This window comes from Sporisorium graminicola, chromosome SGRAM_12 (assembly GCF_005498985.1).
Source record: "Sporisorium graminicola strain CBS 10092 chromosome SGRAM_12, whole genome shotgun sequence".
NCBI lineage: Eukaryota > Fungi > Basidiomycota > Ustilaginomycetes > Ustilaginales > Ustilaginaceae > Sporisorium > Sporisorium graminicola.
The window spans coordinates 786,370-801,271 of NC_043722.1; the positions used below are offsets into that span (position 1 = coordinate 786,370).

At 54.2% G+C, this 14,902-nt stretch overlaps 6 protein-coding genes across 6 annotated transcripts; 2 read left to right on the forward strand and 4 right to left on the reverse strand.

Moving 5' to 3' along the window:
• Positions 1–2,595: 2,595 nt before the first annotated feature.
• Positions 2,596–3,486, reverse strand: EX895_001826 (uncharacterized protein; the record flags this gene model as incomplete). Its single annotated transcript, XM_029882425.1, has 3 exons — positions 2,596–3,038; positions 3,109–3,162; positions 3,273–3,486. 3 exons carry the CDS (start codon positions 3,484–3,486, stop codon positions 2,596–2,598), a joined length of 711 nt encoding a protein of 236 aa, XP_029741280.1.
• Positions 3,487–7,193: 3,707 nt separating this feature from the next.
• Positions 7,194–8,945, reverse strand: EX895_001827 (uncharacterized protein; the record flags this gene model as incomplete). The annotated part of the gene is made up of 1 exon (XM_029882426.1): positions 7,194–8,945. One exon carries the CDS (start codon positions 8,943–8,945, stop codon positions 7,194–7,196), a length of 1,752 nt encoding a protein of 583 aa, XP_029741281.1.
• Positions 8,946–9,510: 565 nt separating this feature from the next.
• EX895_001828 (uncharacterized protein) lies at positions 9,511–10,312 on the forward strand (the record flags this gene model as incomplete). Its single annotated transcript, XM_029882427.1, has 2 exons — positions 9,511–9,661; positions 9,747–10,312. The coding sequence occupies 2 exons, from the start codon at positions 9,511–9,513 to the stop codon at positions 10,310–10,312; spliced, it is 717 nt and encodes a 238-aa protein (XP_029741282.1).
• Positions 10,313–10,415: 103 nt separating this feature from the next.
• On the reverse strand, positions 10,416–11,066 carry EX895_001829 (uncharacterized protein; the record flags this gene model as incomplete). Its single annotated transcript, XM_029882428.1, has 1 exon — positions 10,416–11,066. One exon carries the CDS (start codon positions 11,064–11,066, stop codon positions 10,416–10,418), a length of 651 nt encoding a protein of 216 aa, XP_029741283.1.
• A 588-nt stretch (positions 11,067–11,654) lies between these two features.
• On the reverse strand, positions 11,655–12,722 carry EX895_001830 (uncharacterized protein; the record flags this gene model as incomplete). The annotated part of the gene is made up of 7 exons (XM_029882429.1): positions 11,655–11,689; positions 11,782–11,859; positions 11,957–12,104; positions 12,205–12,293; positions 12,370–12,465; positions 12,559–12,640; positions 12,714–12,722. The coding sequence occupies 7 exons, from the start codon at positions 12,720–12,722 to the stop codon at positions 11,655–11,657; spliced, it is 537 nt and encodes a 178-aa protein (XP_029741284.1).
• A 560-nt stretch (positions 12,723–13,282) lies between these two features.
• Positions 13,283–14,899, forward strand: EX895_001831 (uncharacterized protein; the record flags this gene model as incomplete). Its single annotated transcript, XM_029882430.1, has 2 exons — positions 13,283–14,696; positions 14,775–14,899. 2 exons carry the CDS (start codon positions 13,283–13,285, stop codon positions 14,897–14,899), a joined length of 1,539 nt encoding a protein of 512 aa, XP_029741285.1.
• Positions 14,900–14,902: the final 3 nt, after the last annotated feature.

The following is a 14,902-nucleotide window of genomic DNA, read 5'->3' on the forward strand; positions in this document are numbered from 1 at the left end:
GAATCAGTGTAAGCTTACACTGGAAGGGGTCGATCCATCCGTTCCTGACCGCAGTGTTCCACCTGCTTATAAACTGTTGGTACTGATCTGTCTCGGCTCCTCCCATCGCGTTTCGTATGTGACCGACAACTGGCGGTTCGGATACTTCTGACGCTGCGCCAGCATACCTGAAAGTGTTCCAGAATCTCGTGAGTCTCGAAGCTTCGTTGGAAGAATCCCTTTCCCCTACCGCCAGTGTCGAGCCAAACATGGCCGCCAGCGCGACGAGAGCAAGCAGCAAAACGGTCGACACCCGAGGCTGGCGCATGATGTCTTGGTCTTTGCTAGGTTGGCGTCTTGGATAGAGAGAGATGGGGGGGACGATCCAGATGAACCTCCTTGGTTGAGAGGACCAGCGTAGCTTGTTGAGGGCCACGGCTGTTGCACAGATGGAGAGGGGGGTGATGCGGTTCAATGAGGGGCCGGAGGGTTGCATGCAACGCAAAGAAACCAAGCACTCGTTGCCGGGGACTTTTCGCTATTTATCCCTCTTGTCGCCGCCAGGCAATCTTGTTTGAACACCGTCGCATCTTGCAGCGACTCATGTCCACTCGATACGCAGACGAGTAGGCGGACAATAAGCGGCTGGAATGGGCACACGCGCAGTTCGAACCCCTCTCAGGTATCACAACGACACGGAAGCCCAAATTCAAAAAACCCACTGCAATGGCCGACGGCAGGCCCGTTGACAGACTGTTGCGCTATTTGGAATGAAAGTCGGCCTTCATCCTAAGAAGCGATTCCGATGGCACTTCATTTCCGATGGCGACTTCGAGGATGTCCACGAAATGAAGTCCCCGCGAGGGTGTGTGTGGGAACAATAACAAAATACGGCGGGCAGCTGGGCTTCTCCGTGCGAACCAGGGTGATAAAACCTGTCGCCGGTGATCACTGTAAATAGATGGAAGCTGAGAGCTGTGCTGCACCGTTCGCCCGTTGAACGTTCGAATCGTCCCTTCGGGGCAATGGACAGCGTGCACACAGCTCCCCCGTGCCGATCTGCCTACAGGAAGAACAATCGCACGGAGACAGACGTTACCGCGAATGGTGGATCAAGCACGCCAACATGTGCTCGTTCAGATGATGTGCGGTGAGAATTGCCTTGGCGGATACTGTGCAGATGACTTACAAAGTCGCGTCCCTCGTGGGTACTTGAGGCACTGGCATGGCGGCATGGGGCTTGCATTCCTTTGCCACCAGTGCGTAAGCAGACGTGACACAAGAGCCGGATGCCGCGCTTGCCACAGCAGCCGCAGCACTGTGAGAAATGCTTCATGTCTACAGACGTGTGCGGAAGAGCCAGAGTCGGAAGAGAAGGTAAGCAATACTCGCCAATGAGTTCGGATTGCACAAAATGACCTGATTCAAGATGAAGAGAGCCAGACTCCCACGCTTCAGGTCCAGGTCTTTCGGCTCTTTGGACAAGTGACCACCCGGAAGGGCTCTCTCGCGCCTTTTTGCAACCTACCTCGGGAGCAATGTGCGGAAGCTGCCGCTTCAACTACGGGCCAATGAGACTATGAGCCAATGAGATAACTTGACTCGTTCTTATTCTCGCTTGAATAGAGTTGAGGTACCCGCACATTGCGGGAGGCAGCCGTAAGTTCTGAAGCTGCCGGACATTCAACGAGCCGCAAGCTCGTCACTACTCCTTCTACTTTCATTTCCACCCAGCCTTACTCATCGCTATGAGAGCGCAGCTTTTGTTCCGGGCATACTATATCTCTATCATTTGGTCGTGCCGCCATGTGCGTCTCGTACGATTGATCCATTCTTCATCCTTGCGCTGCATTATGTGCTCGTGGACTGTGCCGCCAAACCTTCATGCTGGCTGACTCCATCACACAATTCATTTCACGCGTGCACCGCAATCAAGCCACTATGTACATTTGTTTCACTATCTTCACCAAGTCAGCACTCGTGGATAGCGGCGCAACTTGCCCAAAGACTCCACCCTAAACACAGCATCGAGTGGGCCAGCAGCCTCAGCAACAGACCGGGCGCTCCTTCAGCAATGCAACCGCACGTGTGGCGACAGCTACCGTCTTGGTAGGCACGGGAGATATCGTATTCCTAACTTTGGTTTTCGCCCTCCCGGCTGAGCGTTACTCGCTGAATGGATGAGAGAGAATGATCTGATTGCGGCTCGGCCTATGGTAAGACCTGAGAGGTCGATGAGGCTACCTGCCCGCCGTAAGGGTGCTGGAAGAGCGCAAGGACGAGCGAAAGAACAAAGGGAGGGAGTACAGGGAGGGAAAGAATCGAGCGCTAGGCGGTGACTAGCCTAGCGACGACGAGAGAGTTGATGGAGGAAGAGAAGGAAACTTAGATACATGGCCTAGGCATATGAAGAGGTGGGAGGCGAGCTCCGCTCGCCCAGACGCCCTCGCCCTGTCGCACGAGAGGCAATCAACTTCATAATGGAACTACCACACAGTCGTGACACATGGTTATCTATATCATTACGCCATCGACGTGCTAAGCGGCCAAACGATGAAACTAATGAGGCCATCTTTCGCTTGGCGAGAATTTACCGGTTTGCTGTTGAGGAGGAAATCAAAGCCCAGAGGGAACATCATCATAAGGACCTCTGTTGATTAGGTCAAAAGGATAGTCATGGCTTTTGGGATCGATGTACCCTAACTGTCCTGGGTCGGTGACTCGCGTGTGTCTTGCCCTGCTGCTGCTGCTACCAGCCCCCGGCCAGGTATCTCCAGACTGCAGTTCTTCCAGAGTCTTTGGACGGCGTAGACTGTTAAACACGTCCGTCTGCCCAGGCGGCACATCCAGGTTCAGCCTAGCGAGTGTCCGAGGGTCAGTGTGGAGCTTTTGATGAGTGAGGATGACTGCATCGTGAAAGTTGTTCACCGCCTTGGCCTGTCGAAGGTTGTTTGTGATGATCAAGTCCAAAGCGGGTTTGGAGTAACGAGGTTGTTCGTGGTACTCTGGCGCTCGGAGAAGGTGATTGAATGCTTCGGCCTCGGAGACGCTGTTTCGTGCTGCAAGAGTACCGGTCGCCTAGAGTGTCAGCAGACAGGTAGTGTGAAGAAGTTTGCAAACGGTACCTACATTGAGGAGCAGTCTTGAGACCTCCAGTGCGGAGAAAGTCATTGATGCGACTAACTGTGGACAACAGAATCACAAAGCCCTTTCAGTCTTGTTGCCGACATGATCCGCTTCTGGTAAGTCTTTCAACGCAAGGAATGAACTTGGAAGGGCATAATGAAACTTACAACGATACATTCTACTCGCCCATTCATCGCGGAAGATGTAGTTGAGGGTCATCACTGCTTTCTTCTGCATGCCAAGGTTGTCAGGGTACACGTCCTTGGCGAATTCCTGCATGACATGCAGCTTGCTTTGGATTTCCTCGGGTGCAGGAGAAGGAGCGCGGACCATGGCCGCAGCCAGCAAGGCCAAGCCGAAGAAAATAAGCTTTACCGTCATCCTCGCAGAAAGGCAACAGGGGGAAGTAACAGGGAGGTAGAGATGACGGGTGAATGATGGGCTGAATTCTCGGGAGTCGTTCATCCTTTTATGGTGCGGCGCGTCTCAAGAACCTTGGTGAAACGAAGCTGTCACTTGATTTGTGTGGAAGAACCGGAATATGAGGCTTGGCGGGGACATTGGGTGGTCTCAGGTGGGCCAATGCCAGGCGACTGTCGGCCACGAACGCCACCACACAAAAATGTTGCGCCGAAAGGGATCAGCGGGGATGCGGCAGATGTTGAGCAACTTATCTTCATCAGCCGGAGAACGAACTCCTACTCTTTTCCACAGACTCGGACAATCCTGGATCTGCGTGAAGCTGCTTATTCGAACAGAATGAGAAGCGGTCAAGCTAGCTCCGACGCCGTCCTCACAAAGGAGCGCGCAAAGACAAATACCACCACCAATGCGCTGCACATCTCGCTCGAATGCAACTACGCGACTGCCTTGCTCTGGATGTGCCTTCGCCCCATCTTGATATCTACACACAAGCTGTGTTGTGTGGGTACGACTAGCAGGGATGACTCCAAGGTACGGTGCCTGCGTAAGAGGTGGGCTTCGGCACGCATTGGTGCAACTGCGCAACTGCGCAACTGCGAGCTACCCACGCTGCTGATGCGGTTGCTGACAGGCCCAATCACCACTCGTGAAAATGCATTGCATGCCTCCTGTTCCTTCTCTGGTGTGCAGTCACAGGAACATGCAATCACAGTCGATTTTGATCTGCAGAGAATGCAAGCTTGGGGGCGATTAATGAGTTCAACCGACTTTGCGAGGTAGCGCCGTCGACTCCATCCCAAGCGAGGCCGCAGCACTTCCACGAGAGCTTTGCGCCGTCCCAGCCCACCTCTGCATATATCAAGTCCCACCCGTACTGCCACAAATCGCAGTAAATATTGGTGAATGAATGAGGTTTTTCGGCAACAACGATCTTTTCAGGAAAATCTCATACCACTGCAAGCCGTCCAACCTCAAGGATGGGGTGTGTGTGTGTGTGTGTGTGTTGCTTCCAGAGCAAGGGACAAGAGAGTGGGAATACGACTGCTGAAGGTCTTACCAAGTTTGTGATTGGATGGCGACATTGGCTCCGCATCAGAGAACCAGAACAAAGACATAGGCGAAGTACTGAGGCGGAATTCAAGGACACAGCTGTTATACAAGAGCTCAACCACGAAGCGACGTTCTTCTCCTTCCCACCGACCACCACTGCTTCTCACACAGCTACTCGTGACGTTCAACCTTCCCTCCATACCCCCCCCCCCTAGGCTCTCCTCCCGTACACCTCTGCTCAACATGAAGCTTTTCAAGGCTGCGTTTGTCTTTGCTGCGATCATGCTGCAATGTGCCCTGATGGCTCAAGCCATGCTGGACGATGGCCACGTCATCCTCGATCCGGCCGTGCATTTGCAAGATAATCCATCAATGGTTCGTCAATATTTCAAGTACAGCCGTCGTATGTTTCCTCTCCCTTCTTGCTTTGTTCACGAACGTCGAAACGATTCTTTAGAGCTGACAACGTTTCGATTACTTCCATTCGCGTTTGCCGAGATACAGCGTCACATCAACGAGAGTACGTCAACAAGTTCTGGACTGAGAAGGTTGTCGACATGTACAGTGAGTACAATCCCTACGGAAATGTCGATCGGATCGAATGTGTGGCTGACTGACCCGACCACATGCCTCGATACAAATGGCGGATCGATGGGTGTCTAGAAAGCGGACAGGTGGTGATGGGAAGCCACTGGAATGAATTTTTGCGTGCCCATCAAGTAGATCCCGCTCTCGAAGCCGAGGAGATTGGGGGAGCGGCCAAAGAGTTTCAAGACGTGGCCGGGGACGTCGGAGAAGGTGTATCAAAACTTCATCTTTGACCCGTTCTTTCTGCAAGAACTCGTTTCCATCTACACAAGATCACCAGAATCAGCTCACCTGGCTGTGAATCTCTCACCCGACTATTACCTAGCTAAGAGCTTGTCAAGTACGTCTTCATCGAATGTAAATGCTCTTACTGCAAGTCAAGTTTGCGTCCGCTTCCCCGTTGAAGCGAGCTTGAGTGTTGTCTGCATACAAATGAGCGTCCGGAGCTCCTGAATACTGCAGTCTAAGTGGTGCTTCACAGATGCATGATCTCCAGGACCCTCTACCTCGAATCTGTCGCCCAAACCCATAGTGAACCGAGCCTCTGGAGCATCTGAACAAGCCTGTAGCAGCTAGATGGGTGGCCTAACCTCGAGTTGTGTGGGCGTGTCAATTTCATGTGATGGCATTGCGGTATTGTTTGTTGCCTTCAACAATTGTTGTAAGCTGCATCACAGCAACCGAACACTACTCAAGAATACGATGACGGTCTGCATGTTGGTGAAGGCTTGACGCTGCAATTGATCAGTCTGAGCGGTGTCGCACCCTTCCTCTCGTTAGGAGTATGCCGGATTGAGTTGTTCTCAAAGCATAAATAGGGCAGAGCAGTGTGGGCCATGGTTGCGCCTCTCCCTTTCTTTCAGTGTCCTCCGTAGCTTTCCTTCCTCTTGAGTGTCGTCTCTACTGGCACTTCTTCCTCAGCAGCACTCAAACTGTGTCAAGTTCGCCAAGCAAGCACTTCGACTATCGGCAACATGAAACACTTCCACCTACTACTCGTGTCGACCCTCGTCCTGTTTGGTAGCGCTGCTGCCAACATGATGACGCCTGGCGAGGTCGTTGTTTCGCCTGCAATGGGGATCTCTGATGCTCGGGAGAGGTTTTTCCGGACCACCACAGCTTACAGTGAGTAGCCTAATCAGACGAGACGTATCTTGCTACCACGAACGCTCAAATTGACGAGACGTCCACTTTTCATGACTTGTATTTTGTGGTAGATGAGAAGGCCAAGGTCCACGCTCTAGCGTTCTGGGACGAGGTGGTTCTGCCTGCGTATGGTGAGTATTTACAGCCGGCTGAGCTGAGCAGTGAGTATGCCATGTTTAACGTACCTCTCTTTTCATTTTTTTCTGCCTTTCTGCGTGCTACGTACGGTGTTGCAGAAAAGGGCGACACGGTCCTCGGAAACAGATGGAACCTCTACTATATGAGAAAGAACGGCATCACCAACTCGTTCTCGGAAACTGCGAAGAAGCTTGTTAAAATGTAGATGCATACTGTACAAGATCGCGATCCAGTGTCGCTTCTGGTGTCTGCACATGTCCGCACGACGTGAAACATGTGTCGGTTACAAGTTGATGCGATTCCTCGAGCTGTTTGCAGGAAGTCGCACTCACCCACTATCATTTTACTCTCCCGTAGATTGTCATCTTTCCGTATTGGCGCTTTCCTCGCCCTTCTTCTCGTAGTCATCTCCGTGCTATCCTTCCTCGTTCGATCGCTCCGTGCCTTTCCCTTCTTTTAATCTCAGAAGCAATCGGCACTGGCTGCAGTTCAAATCTTACTCCTCGTGCTACTCGTGTTACAGACGGCGCAACCAGAGTGGGAGAGCTCCAGACCTCATGACCGCCCGGAGCACGTCTTTGTGTGCAACCCGGACCGAGATAAGGTCAAATTCGATAATCTGCAGATTGTTTGATCTGTTGCGACAGTCGCACTCATTTCCTCTGACAAGCACAATCTACAGCTAGCATTCATGCAAGGGTATTCAAGTGTCAGAGCATATCCCCCTCGGCCGATTCCTCAAGCTAATTCTGAATTCGCTTCCTCTTGACATCAATCTTCCTCGCATCTTGTCGGCCCTGTTCGAACGCCTGAGAGTCTTTCTTGAACGACGACTTTGCGCGCTTCTTGAGCTTGAGCCCCGAGTGCTGCGAAGCGAGGTAGTCGTCTGCGATCTTCTCCGCGTCTTGCCGGAAGCGGATGAGCTGGTTGCTGGAGTGCCAGCCGGCGCCGAGGTCGTCATTGCTATCCTGAGGTTCTGCTTTGGGTTTGATGTCTAGCTCGGGCTCGAGTTTGGGCTTGACGTCGAGTGAGTCACCGGGGAGATCGTCGAGATCGATGATGTCCCGTTCTAGGGCTTCGTCGAAGTGCGGCTTCATGTCTTCGTCTGGATCATCTGCGAAGCCTGGTGTTGGGTCTGCGACATCGTTCATGTCGTAGAAACGGTCGTTGAAGCCTTCGTTATCTGAGTCCTCATAGTCGACTTCGCCTTCTGGCTTGACGCTACCGGGATCACCCTCACCACGAGACTCCGTCCACTGACCATAGCCGTTGTCGAATTCTTGCGAGGCCGACCGTTTCACGCCGTGCCTAAAAGGCTTGGTATCTTCTTCGTCGACAACGTCTTCAAGTTTGACGTTTCGAGACGTCGACGCAGAGTTGCTTGGCAGGTCATCTTCTAGCGGCTCTGCCTTGACACGAGTCGAACCAGACGTACTCGGCTCGGGGACCGTCGGATTGTTCAGCCGTTGTTCCTCTTTTTTGATCTGTACATGTTCCTGCTCCTCGGCGTCTTTGAGCCGCTTCTTCTCGGACTCGATGGCCAGCCTTAATTCTTCCTTCTTCTCCTTTTTCGCCAGCACGATCAACCCAGCAGCAACCCCTTGGCAGTAGCTGTTCTTACCCGTCTTACCCGACACAAGTTTAGCAGCTGCCTTCTCATATGCCCAGGTAAGCACCTGGTTGTGCACCATCTCAAAGGCGTGGGCAGCGGCGACCGTGTTGATCGCGAGACCGTAGAACGTCCAGCTAAGCTTGGTGCGGTTGGCGTACGAAGTGGAGTAGGCTTTGACGTCGAAAAAGAGGTTGACTGCTACCGCGACCTGGTTAGCCCAGCTCTCGTTGCGTGGGGCCGCGTTGGTTTGCGAAACAATCTCGACGATCGACATTCCAGCGCGTGCTTGGTTGGCTTCGGCGTCAGACGAGGCGAGGAGGTCGGCTTGGGTGAGGTTTTGCGATGACATTAGGCGTGTGGCTAGACGTAGGGCTTGTTGTGCCTCTGCCTCGCCGGTGCCAGGGTGTTTGGCGAGGGCGAGCGACTTTTGGATGCGCGAGAGGATGCCTGCGCTGACCCCGGCGAGCTTGGCCTCGGATTCGGAGGCTGATGCGACGCCGTCGGTGGCGAGCGTGACAACTCGAGCGATGGCGTACAGCTTGGCTGTTGAGAGAGGCGCCTCGGAGGGTGCGCGCTTGTTTGCTTTTCGTTTGCTGTTGCTGCCGCGGAAGTCGTCTCGGTCCGAATCATCATCGACGCTGTCGGAACGGCCGAGCGCATCATCGTCCTCGTCTTCGTACTTGACTTTGCCGTTTCTTGCAGCAGACCTTTGAGGGCGTGGTACAGGCTTGGACGGTCCAGGAACGCTAGGAGCTGGCAGCTCTTCTTCCGAGTCGCAGAGGTCGATGATACAAGGTTCTGGCTTGATTCGGGGCTTGCCTTCTTCAAACGAAGGCTTCGACCGCCCTGTCCCGGGTATTCCTTCACGCTGTCGCACCGGCATCGCGGCCAAGTTCGATCGAGAGCGCAGTGACTGAAGCCCAAAAAGAAAACGAGAGACGACCGCGGAAGCTTGCAGTGAAGATGCAGGAAGTGCTCATGCGAGCTGGAGTGTTGTTCTCGCTTGCTCTGCGGTCCCACTGGCGGACGCGCTCTCCACCTGCAGCAACAAGCCTGGGATATATAGCTCAGGGTCCAGCTACGGGTCCCTCGCAGCAATCGGGTCCGATCTGGGAGTTTTAGCAGGCTCTTTCTTTTTTTTCCAATGCAGCTCGGAAGGACGGAAGTCCGCTCATGCTCCCGTCTCGGGACGGCAGAACCACAGCTGCGAAGCTCGAGGGCTCGACCTCCAATTGAGAGTAAAGCCCAGCACGAATCGTCTTCTTCTCGCTCTATCACACTCGCTACAATCACTCACTCACTCAAGACAACTGCAAGGGTTTGGCAAACTAGAGAGCGTTCGAATGAACCGTTGCATAGCTTCTCTTCTTCCCGCAACTAGAACTCTCCTATCCTCACCATCGGCTGTACCGACTTTGACTCGATCAGGTCTCGCATCCTTCTCCAGCATGTCGACTTCGAGCAACTGGGCCTCGACGCCTCCTATTCCGAGCAACAAGCGACCCATCGTCTTGTCGGGTCCTTCCGGAGTTGGGAAAAGCACACTGCTCAAGAAGCTCTTTGCAGAGTACCCCAACGACTTTGGCTTTTCCGTCTCGCGTAAGTGACTTCCCAGCCTAAGCATGTTTAGTGGGCTCATACTGAATTCAGCTACGTGGACCTCTTTCGTTCTCCGCCTGTGCAGACACCACAAGGGACCCACGACCAGGTGAGGTGCGCGGTCAATCGTACCACTACGTCTCGCAGCAAGAGTTCGAAGACCTCGTTCAGCAGGGTGCCTTTCTCGAACACGCCAAGTTTGGCGGCAACCGCTACGGCACCACAGCCAAAGCGGTCGCCGACGTCTCGACCGAAGGCGTGAAAGGCGCAGATGGTAGCACCAACGCTCGCCGCGCCGTGCTCGACATCGACGCGCAGGGAGTTAAGCTCATCAAAGCAAACCACCCCTCGCTCAACCCCATCTACATCTTCATCTCGCCACCTTCCTTTTCGACGCTCAAGCAGAGGTTGATAGGCCGAGGGACCGAGACGCCTGAATCGGTGCACAAGAGGCTGACCATGGCCGCAAGCGAGATGGAGTATGCCAGGGAGAAGGGTGCCCACGACTGGATCATTGTCAATGACGATCTGGACAAGGCGTACACGTTGTTGAAGAAGGCCATCAACGAGACGCTGCAGAAGGGAGAGGACGACACGATGCCTGCAAAGGACGAGGACGAGCTGGAATGGGAAAAGCAGCTCCAACAGTAGGCGTGAGAACGTATTCATCCTGTTCAATTGCCGTCATCGCTGCACGAAAGCCAAAAGTTGACACTTTGGAATCTGAGACACTTTGCTGCTCATATCTACATGCTTACGCTGCCCACTGCTTTTTGACATCCGTCAGAGGCACATAGAGAACCCCGCAGATCTTCAGCTTTGTGATCTCGCCCGTTTCCGACTTGTCCACCTGATAGATGTTCTGCTCGCGAGAGCCATCCTGTTCCTCGACGGGGATGAGCATGCGGCCTGGAGCCTTGAGCTGGTCCAACAGTGGCTGTGGGATACCTGGAGCTGCCGCGCCGACATGTATCGCATCAAAGGGCGCTTCGCTTTGCACGCCCTTCCTGCCATCGCCGCACAGATTGACGATGTTACCATCCTGCATCTGGGAGGCGAGTCCGTCGGCGGTGAGGTTCGAGTGTGCCTGGTCGACGAGGGGCTGGATGTGGTCGATCCCAACTACTTTACCCGTACCCGAGGGGGAGAGGAGGTGGTGAAAGATGGCCAGAGTGTAGCCGGAGCCTGAGCCGACGTCGAGCACTTTGGCGTCGGGGTGGAGGAAGGGGAGCAGGTTCTCGGCGGCATGCGCATGCATGTGAGGCGCAGAGATCGTCGCACCGAAGCCGATCGTCTGCGGAGAGTCTTGATAGGCCAGCCGCTTCGCGGGGACATAGTGTGCTCGATCCGCTTTCGACATGGCCTCCTGAACGCGGGTCGATGTAATGAGCGAGGCATTGCGCATGTTGGCAATCAACTCGGCGTTCGACGCCCCTGAACACCGCCACGCCATCTCGAACGTTGAACGGCTTAACTCTGTGCGTGATACAAAGCTTGGGAAGCTCGTGATTGAGGATGGTACTGAGCTTGTGAAGGTGATAGTGGAGCCGCACACCAGCGATAGTAATCCTGAAGGAGCCGATTGAAGGCAAGGTGGTAAACGGAAGACAAGGCAAGCTGAAAGGCGTATGCGCTCGCCTTGCATGCAGGGTCCAATTCTTGTCTCTCGCAAAAATAACCAGCCTCTGTCCTCCACCTCACACGATCTCGGCTCGTCGGGAAAGAGCACATTAAATATAATAAAGAGCTGGCCCTTCAGAGAGGTCTCCACACTCTTCAAGCTGAAGACGGCTCGCAGGTGATCTCATGTGGCAGACATATAGAATCTCTGAAACAGTCATGGTATGCAGTGGTTTTGAGTACGATGGAGGTGGAAGATAGTAGTACATTTGGATCGCACCCAGAGGTGATCCTTGATCGGCGTAACAGCGAGTCTGCAGTGAGGCCAACTGCCACTGGCAGGGACTTGTCACTCTCCCCGTTGGGACGCGGGTCACTTGACAAGGACCCTGTCATACGACGTTCCCTCTGCAGGCGCGGAAGCCACAGCAATACAGGAGTAAGAACAAAGGGTTAGCGCACTTCTAGCGGGGTCCGTGATGCGACCAAAAATGACTTACTGACGGAGCCGCCGGCGAGACTCCTGCGGACATTGCTTGCAAACGTAGATCGATCCTTGCGAAGATCTTCTGCCGCCTCTGTGGATATCGAGCAACACAAATTGGAAGGACGTGCCCGTCAGCACATTGTTCCCTCTGTGAGATTGAGTTGGAGGCAGTCAAGCGTCGCACGTACCTTTGTTCAATGGGTCGTCAGCGTTGGGCTCGAGGAACAAGTACTGCAGACCGACCATCACCGAGTTGAGGTTGAGGACGGGCTTCCAGTCTTCGCGGAGAATGTTGAGACAGACATTGCCTTCGAGGTCGACGTTGGGATGGTAGATCTGTGCAAAAGTGTAGAGCCGAAGTAGGAGTGGGTTGGTGGTGAGGACTGCGCTGAGCTGGTGCTGAAAGCTGGGGTTGTCAAACTATATAACTACGAACCTTCTGAACGCATTTGACCTTGGGGGGATCGTGTGGATAATTGTTGTTGATGGCGAAAGTGAATTTGAAAGATCCGGTCTTGTACATGCCTGTGTAGTCGCAGCAGACCCCGAACCTCGGTGTCAATACAATGTTAAGAAGCGTGGTCTTTGCCTGTTTACTTACCTTCGTCTGGCTCGATTGTGAGAGTAAAGTTGAGCACGTCTGCTGGGTCGGGGAAGTCGGTTTTCATCGTCTTTGGCAATTCGAGTTCGGTGAGGTCTGACATGCGAGCGCGGAGTCGAGTGCATCCGTAAACTTCGGTCAGTATGACGTCTACTTTGTTGGTGTGGTGATCATGTGCATGCGACCCACCTTTCTGGACACGAAGCTGTGCTGGCGAGGTCTTTGGCTTCTTCTTCTTTGCCGACTCTTCCTCCTTCTTCATACTCCAGATCTGGCATGCACAAACACTTTGGTTGTCAGTATCCGCGGCCGATTTTTAGTCCACTAGCTGCAGATATGCGTACCTTGATCATGATGGGCGACTGTCCGATGCAAATTCAGTCGCTGGGTCTATTGAGGTTTGAAAAATTGCGGGAAGTGTCTAAACTGCGACTGCCTGTGATCCTTGTCAACTTGCTGGATGATGCCTTGCTGATGCCGATAGAAGCAATCCACTACGCGGAATGGATTCCGTCTCGAATGTGACGGAGTAGCCGATGAGATGTGGTTCGTGAGTGATGGGTTGGAAGAAGGAAGGAAAGCATTGCTCGAAGATAAGCGGTAACTCCGCCTGCTGCGCTTCCACGACTTCATTCATTAATCACAATCGGAACCGCCGATCTTGCCTTGTCCTTTTTTCGACAACTGCACACGGCGGTCTCGGCGGCTTTTTGTGAATTCGATGCAAGGTGGAGGTCCATCAGCTCGCATTCCAAGGCTCGCGCGTCGAGACCAACACTTCCCCGGGCACTCTCTGACCGTCATCTCAACTGCACAGCGATCGCCTACATCCAAGCCTGAGGCTCATGGAACCATGCCGAAACTGCCATCATCCTCACAATCGGGATCGGAGGACGCTGCTCCTTTACCGCATATGTTCCCACCCGCCGCTGACGCCTCTCCGTCGAATCAACCTGTGGATGGGCGCCAGTTTAGCATCCTTACACTCAACGTCTGGGGCCTCAACTACATCTCGAAGCTCCGCATACCTCGCATCAAAGCTATAGCTGCCCATCTAGCCGCCGCTTCCACACCACATTACGATTTTGTCTGCCTTCAAGAGATCTGGTACGAGTCCAAAGACTGGCGCTTCCTCAAGCACGCCCTCGCCGCGCGTTACCCCCATTCCAAGTTCTTTTACTCGGGTGCATTTGGATCAGGCCTCGCCATTCTCTCCCGCTGGAACATCCTCGAAACGAGGACACATCCGTACTCACTCAACGGTCAGCCCATCCACGTGCAGCACGGAGACTGGTTCGTCGGCAAGGCGTGTGGCTCGGTTACCGTCGACCACCCCGGGCTGGGACTTGTAGATGTTTGGAATACGCACTTTGTTGCAGCGGGAGGGGAGGATGGCCCGGAGTACAAGCGATCCCATCGCATCACCCAGGCATATGAGCTCGCGACCAACTGCAGGAACAGTGCCTCTCGAGGAAGGCACGTGGTTTGTGTGGGAGATCTCAACTCTACACCGCCATCCATTGCGATTGGGCTGTTGAAACACATCGGCGGGCTATACGATAGCTTCCTGGACTCACATCCCCAGCTACCGGAACAAGCTACATCGTTGGACCCTCAGGAACCTCTGCCTGGGGTTGGCAACCGGGGCGTCCGTTCGTCTTCCTCGCATCGTCCAGATCCACACCGGGCCATCCAGGAGCTTGGCGTCACTTGCGATTCTCCCCTGAACACCTGGACAGCCGGGAAGAAGCTCGACGAGCGAGCAACGCGGGGTGCGGGCAAAAGACTCGACTACATCCTCTTTCGTGGCCCCGTCGACCAATCCTCCTCTACGAATGAGTCTGTAGATTCCACCGTCTCCGCAACAGCACCCTTAGCTTACTCGGCATCGTTGTCTTCGCGTGGCCGCCTCGCATGCAAATCCTCATCAGTCGTCTTCACCGATATCGTGGCAGGCCACCAGTGCTCCTTTTCGGACCATTTCGGTGTCGAATCCGTATTCGACATCCTCGACCCCACCACCACCGCCACCACCTCTCCCTCGACACTGACCACCGACTCGCACACCCTTAGAAACGCCCAACATCGAGTACTCACATCGTCGCTCCACGCTCTCGCCGGAGGCTTTGCCGCCAGCCGCTCGACCCAGATGAGCCACTTTTATGTCTTTGGCGCCGCGCTCCTGCTTGCGCTCGGCCTGCTCGTAGCGAGCATCTTCCAGCCTCTGGGTGGCGTGAATCCGGTGTTTGTGCTCCTGGCTGTCGTGGCGGGCTGGGCGGGGACGACGATGCTGTACAGCGCCGTGGTGTGGGGCGAATGGGAGAAGCGTAAGTGTGATTCGGGGCCGGCAATGTTACTGCAGATGAGAGTGATTGCTGAATGGTTGAGACCTTTTCCACGCACAGGAACACTTCGAACGGTGATGGAGATGATCGAACTGGAACTCAACTACCTCCGACCGGCTCAAAGCGGTCATGCCGCCAACAACTCGACACAAGCAGACGCAGTTCGAGAAGGCACCCTCTTCTAATCT